Source organism: Heterodontus francisci, unplaced genomic scaffold (assembly GCF_036365525.1).
Source record: "Heterodontus francisci isolate sHetFra1 unplaced genomic scaffold, sHetFra1.hap1 HAP1_SCAFFOLD_922, whole genome shotgun sequence".
Taxonomy (NCBI): Eukaryota; Metazoa; Chordata; class Chondrichthyes; order Heterodontiformes; family Heterodontidae; genus Heterodontus; species Heterodontus francisci.
The window spans coordinates 262,305-278,863 of NW_027142176.1; the positions used below are offsets into that span (position 1 = coordinate 262,305).

Consider the following 16,559-nt stretch of genomic DNA (forward strand, 5'->3'; position numbering starts at 1 on the left):
GGAGCTGCACCCATCCAGGCAAGTGGAGAGTAGTCCATCACACTCCTGACTTGTGCCTTGTAGATGGTGGACAGGCTTTGGGGAGTCAGGAGATGAGTTACTCGCTGCAGGATTCCTAGCCTCTGACCTGCTCTTGTAGCCACGGTATTGACATGGCTACTCCAGTTCAGTTTCTGGTCAATGGTAGCCCCTAGGATGTTGATCGTAGGGGATTCAGCGATGGTAATGTCATTGAATATCAAGGGGAGATGGTTAGATTCTCTATTGTTGGAGATGGTCATTGCCTGGCACTTGTGTGGCGCGAATGTTACTTGCCACTTATCAGCCCAAGCCTGGATATTGTCCAGGTCTTGCTGCATTTCTACACGGACTGCTTCAGTATCTGAGGAGTCACGAATGGTGCTGAACATTGTGCAATCATCAGCGAACATCCCCACTTCTGACCTTATGACTGAAGGAAGGTCATTGATGAAGCAGCTGAAGATGGTTGGGCCTAGGACACTACCCTGAGGAACTCCTGTAGTGATGTCCTGGAGCTCAGATGATTGACCTCCAACAACCACAACCATCTTCCTTTGTGCTCGGTATGACTCCAACCAGCGGAGAGTTTTCCCCCTGATTCCCATTGACCTCAGCTTTGCTAGGGCTCCTTGATGCCATACTCGGTCAAATGCTGCCTTGATGTTAAGGGCAGTCACTCTCACCTCACCTCTTGAGTTCAACTCTTTTGTCCATGTTTGAACCAAGGCTGTAATGAGGTCAGGAGCTGAGTGGCCCTGGTGGAATCCAAACTGAGCATCACTGAGCAGGTTATTGCTAAGCAAGTGCCGTTTGATGGCACTGTTGATGACACCTTCCATCACTTTACTGATGATTGAGAGTAGGCTGATGGGGCGGTAATTGGCCGGGTTGGATTTGTCCTGCTTTTTGTGTACAGGACATACCTGGGAAATTTTCCACATTGCAGGGTAGATGCCAGTGTTGTAGCTGTACTGGAACAGCTTGGCTAGGGGCGCGGCTAGTTCTGGAGAACAGGTCTTCAGTACTATTGCTGGAATATTGTCAGGGCCCATAGCTTTTGCAGTATCCAGTGCCTTCCGTCATTTCTTGATATCACGCAGAGTGAATCAAATTGGGTGAAGTCTGGCATCTGTGATGCTGGGGACTTCAGGAGGAGGCCGAGATGGATCATCAACTCAGCACTTCTGGCTGAAGATTGTTGCAAATGCTTCAGCCTTCTCTTTCGCACTGAAGTGCTGGGCTCCCCCATCATTGAGGATGGGGATATTTGTGGAGCCACCTCCTCCAGTTAGTTGTTTAATTGTCCACCACCATTCTCGGCTGGATGTGGCAGGACTGCAGAGCTTAGATCTGATCCGTTGGTTATGGGATCTCTTAGCTCTGTCTGTCGCATGCTGCTTACGCAGTTTGGCACGCAGATAGTCCTGTGTTGTAGCTTCACCAGGTTGACACCTCATTTTGAGGTATGCCTGGTGCTGCTCCTGGCATGCCCTCCTGCACTCTTCATTGAACCAGGGTAGGTCTCCTGGCTTGATGGTAATGGTAGAGTGGGGGATATGCCGGGCCATGAGGTTACAGATTGTGGTTGAGTACAATTCTGCTGCTGCTGATGGCCCACAGCACCTCATGGATGCCCAGTTTTGCATTGCTAGATCTGTTCGAAATCTATCCCATTCAACACGGTGATAGTGCCACACAACACGATGGACGGTATCCTCAATGTGAAGGAGGGACTTCGTCTCCACAAGGACTGTGCGGTGGTCACTCCTACCAATACTGTCATGGACAGAAGTATCTGTGGCAGGCAGATTGGTGAGGACGAGGTCAAGTATGTTTTTCCCTCGTGTTGGTTCCCCCACCACCTGCCACAGATCCAGTCTAGCAGATATGTCCTTTAGGACTCGGCCAGCTCGGTCAGTAGTGGTGCTACTGAGCCACTCTTGGTGATGGACATTGAAGTCCCCCACCCAGAGTACATTTTGTGCTCTTGCCACCCTCAGTGCTTCCTCCAAATGGTGTTCAACATGGAGGAGTACTGAGTCATCAGCTGAGGGAGGGCGGTAGGTGGTAATCAGTAGGAGGTTACCTTGCCCATGTTTGATCTGATGCCATGAGACTGCATGGGGTCCAGAGTCGATGTTGAGGACTCCCAGGGCAACTCCCTCCCTACTGTATACCACTGTGCCACCACCTCTGCTGGGTCTGTCCCGCCGGTGGGACAGGACATACCCGGGGATGGTGATGGCAGTGTCTGGGACATTGTCTGTAAGGTATGATTCTGTGAGTATGACTATGTCAGGCTGTTGCTTGACTAGTCTGTGGGACAGCTCTCCCAACTTTGGCACAAACCCCCAGATGTTAGTAAGGAGGACTTTGCAGGGTCGACAGGGCTGGGTTTGCCGTTGTTGTTTCTGGTGCCTAGGTCGATGCCGGGTGGTCCGTCCGGTTTCATTCCTTTTTATTGACTTCGTAGCGGTGAGGTACAACTGAGTGACTTGCTAGGCCATTTCAGAGGGCATGTAAGAGTTAACCACATTGCTGTGGGCCTGGAGTCACATGTAGGCCGGACCAGGTAAGGACAGCAGATTTCCTTCCCTGCAGGACATCAGTGAACCAGATGGGTTTTTACAACAATCGACAATGGTTTCATGGCCTTCATTAGACTAGCTTTTAATTCCAGATTTATTAATTAAATTCAAATTCCACCTTCTGCTGTGGTGGGATTTGAACCCATGTCCCCAGAGAAATACCCTGGGTCTCTGGGTTACTAGTCCATTGATAATACCACTACGTCACTGCCTCCCCAGTGAGGGGTGCAGGGGTATGGGCAGTGGGGGCAAGGAGGGGAACTGCACACTGTGTCTGTACCACTGGACTGTTGAACATTAGGAGTGAGAAAGCTCCCAGTAAGCCCTGCCAACCCCAGATAATCTCTCACTTTTCCCCCTCACTGGGGGAAATCGCAGCCTCAAACTCTGAGATTGACTTTACCCACCTGTAGAATATAAAAGCAAAAACCAGGATCGCGATGATCAAAAACAAAATCAGGAAGGAAGTTGAAACGATCTTGCTGATTCTTCCAGATGATACTATCAAAAATAAAATCAGGGAGAGAAAATGAATTTCAGAACAGACAGAAAATATCATCTCCAGATTCAACAGAGAGAGAAGATTTACTCAGCAATTTATATTCTATAACAGTGCCTTCGAATTCATTCCCAAAAATATCTCAAAAATATTCCCATTAACTGCAAACTGAAGAACAATGAGATCACTGAACCCAGATCACACAAACAGGCCATTCAGCCCGACCAGTCCATGTTGGTGTTGACCCTCCACACCAGCAAATAGTTCTCATCACATTCACCCACTCTGTTCCCAACACCCTTCATCACCTTTCCCTCCATCCACCTCTCCAATCTAATTTGGAATATCCAGGCAGTTTCTGCTTAAACCACTAACCCTGGTAGTGAATTCCACAGTCTCACAACACTCTGAAGACGTTTCTCCTGCCCTCTGTTTTCAATCTCATATTTAATCTTATTTATTTAGAGATACAGCACTGAAACAGGTCCTTCGGCCCACCGAGTCTGTGCCGACCAACAACCACCCATTTATATTAATCCTACATTAATCCCATATTCCCTACCACATTCCCACCATTCTCCTACCACCTACCTACATTAGGGACAATTTATAATGGCCAATTTACCTATCAACCTGCAAGTCTTTGGCTGTGGGAGGAAACCAGAGCACCCGGAGAAAACCCACGCAGACACAGGGAGAACTTGCAAACTCCACACAGGCAGTACCCAGAATCGAACCCGGGTCGCTGGAGCTGTGAGGCTGCGGTGCTAACCACTGCGCCACTGTGCTGCCCAAATCTTCTCTCAATGGCCTCTCAATCAGGACCTCTCAACCACTAGAGACACTCTGCCTCTGTGGGCTGAATTTTACTGCGGGTTTTTGGGACACTGACATCGGGACCACATAGTGGGTGTTGGGGTGGGGGGGGGGTGGGGGGAGGGTGTGGTAGGCGGGTTGCGAGACCACACTTGCCGGGAGCAAAACCAGCACCAGGATCTTACCGGAGGCGACTTCCCAGTTAAAGGGTCGGCAGCTCCAGAGCCTCCAGTGCCAGTGGGAGAGGAGCTGAGGGAGGTCAGAGAACTCAGGGAGCTGAGGGAGGTGAGAGGCCTCAGGGAGCTGAGGGAGGTCAGAGAACTCAGGGAGGTGAGAGGCCTCAGGGAGCTGAGGGAGGTCAGAGAACTCAGGGATAAAAAGAATTTAAAATTCAGGATGGCCGAGGCGGAAGATGTTATGAGCTGACAGAACACCAGTCTGCTGCGTACTGTGTCTTTATTGAAACTGACTGTGACGGCTGCCCGCAGTCAGAGTGCCTCATGGTAGAGGTCACATGACTAAGGCAAGCCAGAAGGCACATTTGTACAAGTATTGCATTTCTATCCCAAACATCCCCCTTTTCATACAAAAAACAAAAAAAACTTTTTGCATGCTTTATCATTGACACTGAGTTTCCCAAGTTACCCAGACCAAACTGTTTCCACACATTAGCAGTTTGTTATTCTTGTCAGTCTCTGCACATGTATTACACACAGTCATTAAATCGCGCCGGTCTCCTCATCGTGTGCGTGCACTTTGTCATTTGTTGTTCATCGAGGTGATTTTCTTTCTCCGGGGAGTGTCGTTCCCGTGTCACTTTGCCGTGGTAACTGTTGTTTCATTTCTGTTGTTGCGGTGCTGTGGACTTCTGGGACTGGTGGTTGTTCTGTGTGTCTGAGCAGACGGCTACCACATCTTCCCGGGCGTCTGAGCAGACGACTACCACATCTTCCCGGGCGTCTGAGCAGAGGACTACCACATCTTCCCGGGCGTCTGAGCAGAGGACTACCACATCTTCCCGGGCGTCTGAGCAGACGACTACCACATCTTCCCGGGCGTCTGAGCAGAGGACTACCACATCTTCCCGGGCGTCTGAGCAGAGGACTACCACATCTTCCCGGGCGTCTGAGCAGACGACTACCACATCTTCCCGGGCGTCTGAGCAGACGACTACCACATCTTCCCGGGCGTCTGAGCAGAGGACTACCACATCTTCCCGGGCGTCTGAGCAGACGACTACCACATCTTCCCGGACGCCGGAGCAGACGACTACCACATCTTCCCGGGCGTCTGAGCAGACGACTACCACATCTTCCCGGGCGTCTGAGCAGACGACTACCACATCTTCCCGGGCGTCTGAGCAGACGGCTGCCACATCTTCCCGGGCGTCTGAGCAGACGGCTGCCACAACTTCCCGGGCGTCTGAGCAGACGACTACCACATCTTCCCGGGCGTCTGAGCAGACGGCTGCCACATCTTCCCGGGCATCTGAGCAGACGACTGCCACATCTTCCCGGGCGTCTGAGCAGAGGACTACCACATCTTCCCGGGCGTCTGAGCAGACGACTACCACATCTTCCCGGGCGTCTGAGCAGACGGCTGCCACATCTTCCCGGGCGTCTGAGCAGACGACTACCACATCTTCCCGGGCGTCTGAGCAGACGACTACCACATCTTCCCGGGCGTCTGAGCAGACGACTACCACATCTTCCCGGGCGTCTGAGCAGAGGACTACCACATCTTCCCGGGCGTCTGAGCAGAGGACTACCACATCTTCCCGGGCGTCTGAGCAGACGACTACCACATCTTCCCGGGCGTCTGAGCAGAGGACTACCACATCTTCCCGGGCGTCTGAGCAGAGGACTACCACATCTTCCCGGGCGTCTGAGCAGACGACTACCACATCTTCCCGGGCGTCTGAGCAGACGACTACCACATCTTCCCGGGCGTCTGAGCAGAGGACTACCACATCTTCCCGGGCGTCTGAGCAGACGACTACCACATCTTCCCGGACGCCGGAGCAGACGACTACCACATCTTCCCGGGCGTCTGAGCAGACGACTACCACATCTTCCCGGGCGTCTGAGCAGACGACTGCCACATCTTCCCGGGCGTCTGAGCAGACGGCTGCCACATCTTCCCGGGCGTCTGAGCAGACGGCTGCCACAACTTCCCGGGCGTCTGAGCAGACGACTACCACATCTTCCCGGGCGTCTGAGCAGACGGCTGCCACATCTTCCCGGGCATCTGAGCAGACGACTGCCACATCTTCCCGGGCGTCTGAGCAGAGGACTACCACATCTTCCCGGGCGTCTGAGCAGACGACTACCACATCTTCCCGGGCGTCTGAGCAGACGGCTGCCACATCTTCCCGGGCGTCTGAGCAGACGACTACCACATCTTCCCGGGCGTCTGAGCAGACGACTACCACATCTTCCCGGGCGTCTGAGCAGACGACTACCACATCTTCCCGGGCGTCTGAGCAGACGGCTGCCACATCTTCCCGGGCGTCTGAGCAGACGACTACCACATCTTCCCGGGCGTCTGAGCAGACGACTACCACATCTTCCCGGGCGTCTGAGCAGACGACTGCCACATCTTCCCGGGCGTCTGAGCAGAGGACTACCACATCTTCCCGGGCGTCTGAGCAGACGACTACCACATCTTCCCGGGCGTCTGAGCAGACGACTACCACATCTTCCCGGACGCCGGAGCAGACGACTACCACATCTTCCCGGGCGTCTGAGCAGACGGCTGCCACATCTTCCCGGGCGTCTGAGCAGACGACTGCCACATCTTCCCGGGCGTCTGAGCAGACGGCTGCCACATCTTCCCGGACGCCGGAGCAGACGACTACCACATCTTCCCGGGCGTCTGAGCAGACGACTGCCACATCTTCCCGGACGCCGGAGCAGACGACTGCCACATCTTCCCGGGCGTCTGAGCAGACGACTGCCACATCTTCCCGGGCGTCTGAGCAGACGACTGCCACATCTTCCCGGGCGTCTGAGCAGACGACTGCCACATCTTCCCGGGCGTCTGAGCAGACGACTGCCACATCTTCCCGGGCGTCTGAGCAGACGACTGCCGCATCTTCCCGGGCGTCTGAGCAGACGACTGCCGCATCTTCCCGAGCGTCTGAGCAGACGACTGCCACATCTTCCCGGGCGTCTGAGCAGACGACTGCCACATTTTCCCGGGCGTCTGAGCAGACGACTGCCACATCTTCCCGGACGCCGGAGCACACGACTGCCGCATCTTCCCGAGCGTCTGAGCAGACGACTGCCACATCTTCCCGGACGCCGGAGCAGACGACTGCCACATCTTCCCGGACGCCGGAGCACACGACTGCCACATCTTCCCGGACGCCGGAGCACACGACTGCCACATCTTCCCGGGCGTCTGAGCACACGACTACCACATCTTCCCGGGCGGCTGAGCAGACGACTGCCACATCTTCCCGGGCGTCTGAGCAGACGACTGCCACATCTTCCCGGGCGTCTGAGAGGACGACTGCCACATCTTCCCGGACGCCGGAGCAGACGACTGCCACATCTTCCCGGACGCCAGAGCAGACGACTGCCACATCTTCCCGGACGCCGGAGCAGACGACTTCCACATCTTCCCGGGTGTCTGAGCACCGATCGACCTGTCTGAACCAACCTGTTGTATGGTGTCTAGTGATTCATCAGAATCTTGGTCTGATATCTCTTCAGTGGCCGTCTGTACTGACTTCTGTATCCTTCTCACCAAACACATGTGTAGCAAAATGACTTGGGCTGCTTGCAGTGAGAACTCTGCTTTCCCCATGATGGACTTGCCTTCTTTTCCTTTGTGTGATGTTCTCCGCAGTATTTGCATCCTGCCCTTTTATCCGTGATCTTTCTGCCCTTCCGGCCTGGAATGTCTATCAGTAATAATGCAAGGCCTGGTCTGTTTTGCTGTGAATTTGCTTTTGCCGCTGGTTTACAACCTCAGAGCTGCTGCACATGTCGATCGCTTTCCTGAGAGTCAGTTTCCCCTCTCTCAGTAGATGTTTCTCTCACTGTGTGGGATCTCTTATACCAAATACAATCCTGTCTTTAAACAAAGAAATAGAACAAAGAAAATTACAGCACAGGAACAGGCCCTTCAGCCCTCCAAGCCTGCGCCGATCCAGATCCTCTATCTAAACCTGTCGCCTATTTTCTAAGGGTCTGTAATCTCTTTACTTCCTGCCCATTCATGTATCTGTCTAGATACATCTTAAAAGACGCTATCGTGCCCGCGTCTACCACCTCCGCTGGCAAGGGGTTCCAGGCACCCACCACCCTCTGCGGAAAGAACTTTCCACGCATATCCCCCCTAAACTTTTCCCCTTTCACTTTGAACTCGTGTCCTCTAGTAATTGAATCCCCCACTCTGGGAAAAAGCTTCTTGCTATCCAACCTGTCTATACCTCTCATGATTTTGTACACCTCAATCAGGTCCCCCCTCAACCTCCGTCTTTCTAATGAAAAGAATCCTAATCTACTCAACCTCTCTTCATAGCTAGCGCCCTCCATACCAGGCAACATCCTGGTGAACCTCCTCTGCACCCTCTCCAAAGCATCCACATCCTTTTGGTAATGTGGCGACCAGAACTGCACGCAGTATTCCAAATGTGGCCGAACCAAAGTCCTATACAACTGTAACATGACCTGCCAACCCTTGTACTCAATACCCCGTCCGATGAAGGAAAGCATGCCGTATGCCTTCTTGACCACTCTATTGACCTGCGTTACCACCTTCAGGGAACAGTGGACCTGAACACCCAAATCTCTCTGCACATCAATTTTCCCCAGGACTTTTCCATTTACTGTATAGTTCACTCTTGAATTGGATCTTCCAAAATGCATCACCTCACATTTGCTCTGATTGAACTCCATCTGCCATTTCTCAGCCCAACTCTCCAATCTATCTATATTCTGCTGTATTCTCTGACAGTCCCCTTCACTATCTGCTACTCCACTAATCTTAGTGTCGTCTGCAAACTTGCTAATCAGACCACCTATACTTTCCTCCAAATCATTTAATTCGATTATCTTTTAGTTACGCAAATTCCCAGGATTCTGTGAGCTGTGTTAATGTAGTCACATATTGATCAATGGACTCTTTTTCACCTTGGGCCCTAATATTGAACACAGACTGTTCATAAATTACATTCACTGGGGGTTCTCAGCTTTGCCTTCAAGGCTTTCAAAATTTCTGCTGTCCGTTGTTTTTGTTCTTCAGAGAAATTTAGGCTGGAACACACTTTGTAACAGTCTCTCCCCAAGAGTGATAAAAGTTGAGGTACTCGCAACTGCTGTGCTTTGTTAATTCAATCTGTTGCAATTTTGCAATTTTCCCATTGCGAGTAGAGGTGGTGCTGCAGTGGTATTATCACTGGACTAGTAACCCAGCAATGTAGAGGGGCATCTGTTGTTCGCGGCATTTCTCCTGTATCTGACGAAGGGAGAACAGCATGTCAATGGTCGATCTCTCTGCACGAAAGCCACACTGTGCCTCAGGGTAGATATGCTCGGCCAGCTTCTGGAGCCTGTTCAGAGCGACTCGAGCAAAGACTTTCCCCACTATGCTGAGCAGGGAGATTCCACGGTAGTTGTTGCAGTCACCGCGGTCACCTTTGTTTTTATAGAGGGTGATGATATTGGCATCGCGCATGTCCTGGGGTACTGCTCCCTCGTCCCAGCACAGGCATAGCAGTTCATGTAGTGCTGAGAGTATAGCAGGCTTGGCACTCTTGATTATTTCAGGGGTAATGCTGTCCTTCCCAGGGGCTTTTCCACTGGCTAGAGAATCAATGGAGGCACTGAGTTCCTTGCTTTCATTGATCTCACCAAAGCTTTTGACCTCGTCAGTAGACGTGGTCTTTTCAGACTACTAGAAAAGATTGGATGCCCACCAAAGCTACTAAGTATCATCACCTCATTCCATGACAATATGAAAGGCACAATTCAACATGGTGGCTCCTCATCAGACCCCTTTCCTATCCTGAGTGGTGTGAAACAGGGCTGTGTTCTCGCACCCACACTTTTTGGGATTTTCTTCTCCCTGCTGCTCTCACATGTGTTCAAGTCTTCAGAAGAAGGAATTTTCCTCCACACAAGATCAGGGGGCAGGTTGTTCAACCTTGCCCGTCTAAGAGCGAAGTCCAAAGTACGGAAAGTCCTCATCAGGGAACTCCTCTTTGCTGACGATGCTGCTTTAACATCTCACACTGAAGAATGCCTGCAGAGTCTCATCGACAGGTTCGCGGCTGCCTGCAATGAATTTGGCCTAACCATCAGCCTCAAGAAAACGAACATCATGGGGCAGGACGTCAGAAATGCTCCATCCATCAATATTGGTGACCACGCTCTGGAAGTGGTTCAAGAGTTCACCTACCTAGGCTCAACTATCACCAGTAACCTGTCTCTAGATGCAGAAATCAACAAGGGCATGGGTAAGGCTTCCACTGCTATGTGCAGACTGGCCAAGAGTGTGGGAAAATGGCGCACTGACATGGAACACAAAAGTCCGAGTGTATCAGGCCTGTGTCCTCAGTACCTTGCTCTATGGCAGCGAGGCCTGGACAACGTATGTCAGCCAAGAGCGACGTCTCAATTCATTCCATCTTCGCTGCCTTCGGAGAATACTTGGCATCAGATGGCAGGACCGTATCTCCAACACAGAAGTCCTTGAAGCGGCCAACATCCCCAGCTTATACACACTACTGAGTCAGCGGCGCTTGAGATGGCTTGGCCATGTGAGCCGCATGGCAGATGGCAGGATCCCCAAAGACACATTGTACAGCGAGCTCGCCACTGGTATCAGACCCACCGGCCATCCATGTCTCCACTTTAAAGACGTCTGCAAACGCGACATGAAATCCTGTGACATTGATCACAAGTTGTGGGAGTCAGTTGCCAGCGTTCGCCAGAGCTGGCGGGCAGCCATAAAGACAGGGCTAAAGTGTGGCGAATCGAAGAGACTTAGTAGTTGGCAGGAAAAAAGACAGAGGCGCAAGGGGAGAGCCAACTGTGTAACAGCCCCGACAATCAAATTTCTCTGCAGCACCTGTGGAAGAGCCTGTCACTCTAGAATTGGCCTTTATAGCCACTCCAGGCGCTGCTCCACACACCACTGACCACCTCCAGGCGCTTCCCCATTGTCTCTCGAGATAAGGAGGCCAAACATGGGCAAAGTAACCTCCTACTGATTACCACCTACTGCCCTCCCTCAGCTGATGAATCAGTGCTTCTCCATGTTGAACATCACTTGGAGGAAGCACTGAGGGTGGCAAGGGCACAGAATGTACTCTGGGTGGGGGACTTCAATGTTCAGCAGCACCACTACTGACCGAGCTGGCAGAGTCCTAAAGGACATAGCTGCTAGACTGGGTCTGTGGCAGGTGGTGAGGGAACCAAGATGAGGGAAAAACATATTCGACCTCATCCTCACCAATCTGCCTGCCGCAGATGCATCTGTCCATGACTGTATTAGTAGGAGTGACCACCGCACAGTCCTTGTGGAGACGAAGTCCCGCCTTCACATTGAGGATACTGTCCATCGTGTTGTGTGGCACTATCACCGTGCTGAATGGGATAGATTTCGAACTGATCTAGCAATGCAAAACTGGGCATCCATGAGGCGCTGTGGGCCATCAGCAGCAGCAGAATTGTACTCAGCCACAATCTGTAACCTCATGGCCCGGCATATCCCCCACTCTACCATTACCATCAAGCCAGGAGACCTACCCTGGTTCAATGAAGAGTGCAGGAGGGCATGCCAGGAGCAGCACCAGGCATACCTCAAAATGAGGTGTCAACCTGGTGAAGCTACAACCCAGGACTACTTGCATGCCAAATGCATAAGCAACATGTGACAGAGCTAAGCGATCCCATAACCAACGGATCAGATCTAAGCTCCGCAGTCCTGCCACATCCAGCCGTGAAAGGTGGTGGACAATTAAACAACTAACTGGAGGAGGTGGCTCCACAAATATCCCCATCCTCAATCATGGGGTAGCCCAGCACATCAGTGTGAAAGATAAGGCTGAAACATTTGCAACAATCTTCAGCCAGAAGTGCCGAGTTGATGATCCATCTCGGCCTCCTCCTGAAGTCCCCAGCATCACAGATGTCAGACTTCAGCCAATTCGATTCACTCTGCGTGATATCAAGAAACGACTGAAGGCACTGGATACTGCAAAAGCTATGGGCCCTGACAATATTCCAGCCATAGTACTGAAGACCTGTGCTCCAGAACTTGCCACGCCCCTTGCCAAGCTGTTCCAGTACAGCTACAACACTGGCATCTACCCTGCAATGTGGAAAATTGCCCAGGTATGTCCTGTACACAAAAAGCAGGACAAGTCCAACCTGGCCAATTACCGCCCCATTAGCCTACTCTCAATCATCAGTAAAGTGATGGAAGGTGTCATCAACAGTGCCATCAAGTGGCACTTGCTTAGCAACAACCTGCTCAGTGATGCTCAGTTTGGGTTCCGCCAGGGCCACTCAGCTCCTGACCTCATTACAGCCTTGGTTCAAACATGGACAAAAGAGCTGAACTCAAGAGGTGAGGTGAGAGTGACTGCCCTTGACATCAAGGCAGCATTTGACCGAGTATGGCATCAAGGAACCCCAACAAAACTGAGGTCAATGGGAATCAGGGGGAAAACCCTCCGCTGGTTGGAGTCATACCTAGCGCAAAGGAAGATGGTTGTGGTTGTTGGAGGTCAATCATCTGAGCTCCAGGACATCACTGCAGGAGTTCCTCAGGGTAGTGTCCTGGGCCCAACCATCTTAAGCTGCTTCATCAATGACCTTCCTTCAATCATAAGGTCAGAAGTGGGGATGTTCGCTGATGATTGCACAATGTTCAGCACCATTCCTGACTCCTCAGATACTGAAGCAGTCTGTGTAGAAATGCAACAAGACCTGGACAATATCCAGGCTTGAGCTGATAAGTGGCAAGTTACATTCGCGCCACACAAGTGCCAGGCAATGACCATCTCCAACAAGAGAGAATCTAACCATCTCCCCTTGACATTCAATGGCTCAACACCATCCAGGACAAAGCAGCCCACTTGATTGGCACACCGTCCACAAACATTCACTCCCTCCACCACCGACGCACAGTGGCAGCAGTGTGTACCATCTACAAGATGCACTGCAGCAATACACCAAGGCTCCTTTGACAGCACCTTCCAAACCTGTGACCTCTACCATCTAGAAGGACAAGGGCAGCAAATACATGGGAACACCACCACCTGCAAGTTCCCCTCCAAGTCACACACCATCCAGACTTGGAACTATATCACCGTTCCTTCACTGTCGCTGGGTCAAAATCCTGGAACTCCCTTCCTAACAGCACTGTGGGTGTACCTACCCCACATGGACTGCAGCGGTTCAAGAAGGCAGCTCACCACCACCTTCTCAAGGGCAATTAGGGATGGGCAATAAATGCTGGCCTGTCCAGTGACGCCCACATCCCATGAATGAATAAAAAAGAACTGTCAGTTCTGCTTCATATCACCTTTCATATTGACCGGCACAGACAGAGGACAATTTCAACCATTGTCTTACCCTGTGCTTTCAGCTGTTTTTTTGTTCCTTTTCTGTGGCTTTTAGCAGCTGGAACCATTCCTGTGGCCTTTGTGATTCTCACTGCTCTTCACCACTCGATTTCTGCTCCACTCTGACACCATGTTACGAGCTCACAGGACACCAGTCTGGTGTGCACTGAGTCTTTATTGAATCGGACTGTGATGGTTGCCTGCAGTCACGGCCTCGTGGTCTGATCACGTGACTATGGCAAGCCAGAAGGCACATTGGTACAGTACTGCCTTTCTGTCCCAAACAGAAGACCCTCTAATTAGAGGGGAAAGGCCTCAAGGGGGAACATTGGGGCTGCAGGGGGCCGGGCTGGGAGGGAAAGAGGCCTGTGCATGTCCTGGAGGGTGGGGCCCATGGGGAAGGCCCGGGGGCGGACAGAGCCCTAGGGGAGCAGCCGGTGGGGCAGGGCCGGGGCGGGCACTGTGCTGGAAACAGCACTGTTTCAGGAAGCTGCCCTGATGTGGCTCCCCATGATATTCCCGTCCACCTCCCCCCACACCCCACTGCCTCCATTCCGCTGAACACAGGACCAGAAAAATTCAGCCCAATGCAGCCAGTCCCATCGCTCAAACAATACGGAAAAGACAGAGTCTAGGACAGTAAAACAAAGAATGCTGGGACTCCCACTGGATACACCCGGGGCTCCCACTGGATATACCGGGACTCAAGTTGGATACACTGGGCCTCTCACTGGATATACCGGGGACTCAAGTTGGATACACTGGGCCTCTCACTGGATATACCGGGACTCAAGTTGGATACACTGGGCCTCTCACTGGATATACCGGGACTCCCGATGAGAAAGGGAGAATAGAATATGAATGTAAGCTTGCAAAAAATATAAAAACAGAATGTAAAAGCTTCGATAGGTATGTAAAAAGGAAACATTTGGCTAAGACAAATGTGGGTCCATTAACCAAGTCAGGAGAATTTATAATGGGGAATAGAGAAATGGCCGAGAAGCTAAATGATTACTTTGTGTCTGTTTTCACTGAGGAAGATACAAGAAATCTCCCAGAATTAGAGATCTAAGGGATTAGGGGGAATGAGGAATTGTAGGAAATTAGTATCAGTAAGAAGGTTGTATTGGAGAAATTAATGGGGCTGAAGGTTGATAAGTCCCCAGGACCTGATATTCTACATCCCAGAGTGTTGAAAGAGGTAGCTTTGGAGATAGTGGATGCATTGGTGATCATCTTCCAAAATTCTATAGATTGTGGCGCAGTTTCTGCAGATTGGAAGGTCGCAAATGTCACCTCCCTATTTAAGAAGGGAGGGAGAGAGAAAACGGGGAATTACAGACCTGTTTAGCCTTACATCAGTCGTTGGGAAAATGCTGGAATCTATTCTAAAGGATGTGATAAATGGTGGACACTTGGATAATCTGGATTTATGAATGGGAAATCATGTTTGATGAACCTGTTGGAGGTTTTTGAGAATGTTACTAACAGAATTGACAAAGGGGAGTCGGTGGACGTGGTATACTTGGCTTTTCAGAAGGCTTTTGATAAAGTCCGCCACAGGAGGTTGGTTAGCAAAATTAAAGCACATGGGATAGGAGGTAATATAGTGGTGTGGATTAAGGATTGGTTAACAGGCAGAAAACAGAGAGGTACCACAGGGATCAGTGCTTGGGCCCCAGATGTTCACAATATATATCAATGATTTGGATGTGGGGACCAAATGTAATATTTCCAAGTTCGCAGATGACACAAAACTAGGTGGGAATGTATGTTGTGAGGAAAATGCAAAGTGGCTTCAAGGGGATTTGGACAGACTTAGCGAGTGGGCAAGAACGTGGCAGATGGAATATAATGTGGAAAAATGTGAGGTTATCCACTTTGGTAGGAGGAACAGATGTGCAGAGTATTTCTTAAATGGTAAGATATTAGAAAGTGTTGATGTACAAAGGGACCTGTGTGTCCTTGTCAATAAGTCACTGAAAGCTAACATGCAGATGCAGCAAGCAATTAAGAAGGCTAATGGTATGTTCACCTTTATTGCAAGAGGATTTGAGTACAGGAGTAGTGAAGTCTTGTTTCAATTGTATAGAACTTTGGTTAGACAGCACCTGGAGTACTGTGTGCAGTTTTGGTGGCCTTACCTTAGGAAGGATATTATTGCCAGAGAGGGAGTGCAACAAAGGTTCACCAGACTTGTTCCTGGGATGGTGGGACTATCCTATGAAGAGAGATTGGGGGAAACTGGGTCTGTATTCTCTGGAGTTTCAAAGAATGAGAGGTGATCTCATTGAAACCTACAAAATACTTAAAGGGATAGACAGGGTAGATGCAGGTAAGATGTTTCCCCTGGTTGGGAGTCTAGAATCAGGCAACGCAGTTTCAAAATAAGGGGGAAGCCACTTAAGACAGAGATGAGGAGAAATGTCTTTACTCAGTGGGTTGTGAATCTTTGGAATTCTCTACCCCAGAGGGCTGTGGAAGCTCAGTCATTGAGTATGTTTAAAGCAGAGATTGACAAATTTCTAATACCAATGACATAAAGGGATATGAGGATGGTGTGGGGAAAAAGGCATTGAAGTGGATGATCAGCCATGATCGTATTGAATGGTGGGGCAGGCTCGATGGGCTGAATGGCCTACTCCTGCTCCTATGGTCTTACTGGATACACCGGGGCTCCAGCTGGGGAACACAACAATCAGGAGAAGACTGAATCTGAGCAACATTAAAGGAAGGTTTTTAACTCACCATAAATGCGACTGTATCGTGCACACGAGAACCTTGTTTCCTTAAAGGGCAATGAAAGAGAGTTTGTTACTGAGTGAATATTTTCCAGATTGATTTTCAGAGTGTTCCTGTGTCCCCCCCCGAGGTTCCGAATAAACACAATCCAACCCCCCAGCCTCCTCAACAATCATCACCCCACACCCCTCATTCCGTAAACCCACACCTCCCGAATTCCCCAAAATCTGACTCCTTCCCCCATTCCCCAAAACCCAACACCATCCCATTCCTGAAAATCCGACACCTCTGCATTCCCCAAAACCTGACT

General features: G+C 50.9%; 1 protein-coding gene across 1 annotated transcript in view; it reads right to left on the bottom strand.

Moving 5' to 3' along the window:
- Positions 1 to 16,295, bottom strand: part of LOC137366713 (receptor-type tyrosine-protein phosphatase eta-like) — a gene marked incomplete at both ends in the record, with an annotated part of 278,322 nt that extends 262,027 nt beyond the window's left edge. Inside the window, 2 exons of the mRNA XM_068028378.1 lie at positions 3,017 to 3,110; positions 16,256 to 16,295. Of these exons, the coding sequence (XP_067884479.1) occupies positions 3,017 to 3,110; positions 16,256 to 16,295 (134 nt within the window). The remainder of the gene's footprint in view (positions 1 to 3,016; positions 3,111 to 16,255) is intronic.
- Positions 16,296 to 16,559: the final 264 nt, after the last annotated feature.